Source organism: Nansenia antarctica (genome assembly GCF_963989245.1).
Source record: "Nansenia antarctica genome assembly, chromosome: 4".
Taxonomy (NCBI): domain Eukaryota; kingdom Metazoa; phylum Chordata; class Actinopteri; order Argentiniformes; family Microstomatidae; genus Nansenia; species Nansenia antarctica.
The window spans coordinates 47,532,231-47,533,967 of NC_137689.1; the positions used below are offsets into that span (position 1 = coordinate 47,532,231).

The 1,737-nt window shown below is 49.9% G+C and overlaps 1 protein-coding gene across 1 annotated transcript; it reads left to right on the forward strand.

Annotated features, from left to right (window-relative positions):
- Positions 1-230: 230 nt before the first annotated feature.
- LOC308156026 (polyadenylate-binding protein 1-B-like) lies at positions 231-1,088 on the forward strand (the record flags this gene model as incomplete). Its single annotated transcript, XM_080529388.1, has 1 exon — positions 231-1,088. The coding sequence occupies one exon, from the start codon at positions 231-233 to the stop codon at positions 1,086-1,088; it is 858 nt and encodes a 285-aa protein (XP_080385514.1).
- Between the last annotated feature and the right edge of the window lie 649 nt (positions 1,089-1,737).

Consider the following 1,737-nt stretch of genomic DNA (forward strand, 5'->3'; position numbering starts at 1 on the left):
ACGAGGACCACCACAACTGGGGTTCTAGAACCAGTTCTAGTGTAAACAACAGTGTTATCATTTAAATGACCTGCAATTCCTCTGCATAGAGCACACATTTGATTATTATCAAGAATATCCAAAGCTAAAATATTAACACAAATATTAGGGTTAGGAGAAGTTTTCTAACATAACTAAATATGGCCTGTATGTTGTATGTTGGAGATCTCCACCAGGATACCACTGAGACAATGTTGGATGAGAAATTCAGCTCTGCAGGTGCAACTACCATCCGAGTGTGCAGGGACAAGATCACCCAACGATCCTTGGGGTATGCCTATGTCAACTTTCAACAGCACGCTGATGCAGAGCTTGCTCTGGAAACGATGAACTTTGATGACCTCCAAGGAAGACCTATGCGCATCATGTGGTTTCAGCTTGACCCTTCACTGAGGAAGAGTGGGGTAGGCAATGTTTTCCTCAAGAACTTGGAGGAATCTATTGACAGCCAGACCCTCTACGACACGTTTTCTACATTTGGAAAGGTCCTTTCCTGTAAGGTGGTTTGTGATGAGAATGGCCAATCTAAAGGCCATGCCTATGTGCAATATGAGTGCCAGGAGGCTGCTGAGAGAGCCATTAAGAGGCTGAATGGCATGCTGTTCAATGACAAACCAGTGTTTATTGGACACTTCAAATCTAACAAAGAACGAGAGGCTGAACATGGAGCCAGGGCCAGAGAGTTCACCAATGTGTACATAAAAAACCATGGCAAGGATATGGATGACCAAAAACTGAAGGAAAAGTTTGAAATATATGGAACAACCCTGAGAGTCCGGGTCATGACTGATGTCAAGGGTCAGTCCAGGGGTTTCGGTTTTGTTTGCTTCGAAAGGCATGAGGACGCCCAGAAGGCAGTCGACGACATGAATGGTCAGAACATCGACGGGAGAAAGGTCTACGTGGGCCGTGCCCAGAAGAGAAGAGAGCGCCAGACCGCGCTGAAGCACCGGTTTGAACACATGAAGCATGAGCGTATGACCAGATACCAGGTTTGTGGCCTCCAGTTCTCTGATACTAACACAGAAGTTGATACTATTTACACATAGTTATTGTTGATGTATTTGAGGTATGAAAAACATCTCACTAAACAGGTTTTTTCGCTTACCAGGGTGTCAATCTGTACGTGAAGAACCTGGATGATGGCTGGGACGATGAGCGTCTGCACCGAGCGTTCTCCTCCTTCGGAACGATCACCAGTGCGAAGGTGATGATGGAAGGTCAACGCAGCAAGGGCTTCGGCTTCGTGCGCTTCTCCTCCCCCGAGGACGCCACCAAGGCCATGACTGAGATGAACGGCCGCGTCGTGGCCAACAAGCCGTTGTATGTGGCCCTGGCCCGGAGCAGGAAGGACCGCCAAGCACACCAACAGGCGTTCATCACAGAAGAGTACAGTGTCTGCGGCATGCCCGACCTAGTCATCGACCCCTACCAGCCTGCTCCACCATCTGGATACGTCATGGCTCCCGTTCCACAGCCCCAGACCTGTGGTGGTACTACCTACTACCTCACCAACCAGCTGGATCAACTGAGACCTCCTCCTGGCTGGGCCACCCAGAGTGTGCAACCTCAGTACTTCCAGAACATGCCCTCCTACATCATGCCTCACTACCCACAGCAGCACATGGCTCCTCCCCAGCTCCAGGTCCCCATGCAGCAGCAGCAGCAGCAGCCTGCTTCGCTGACTGCCTCCATGCT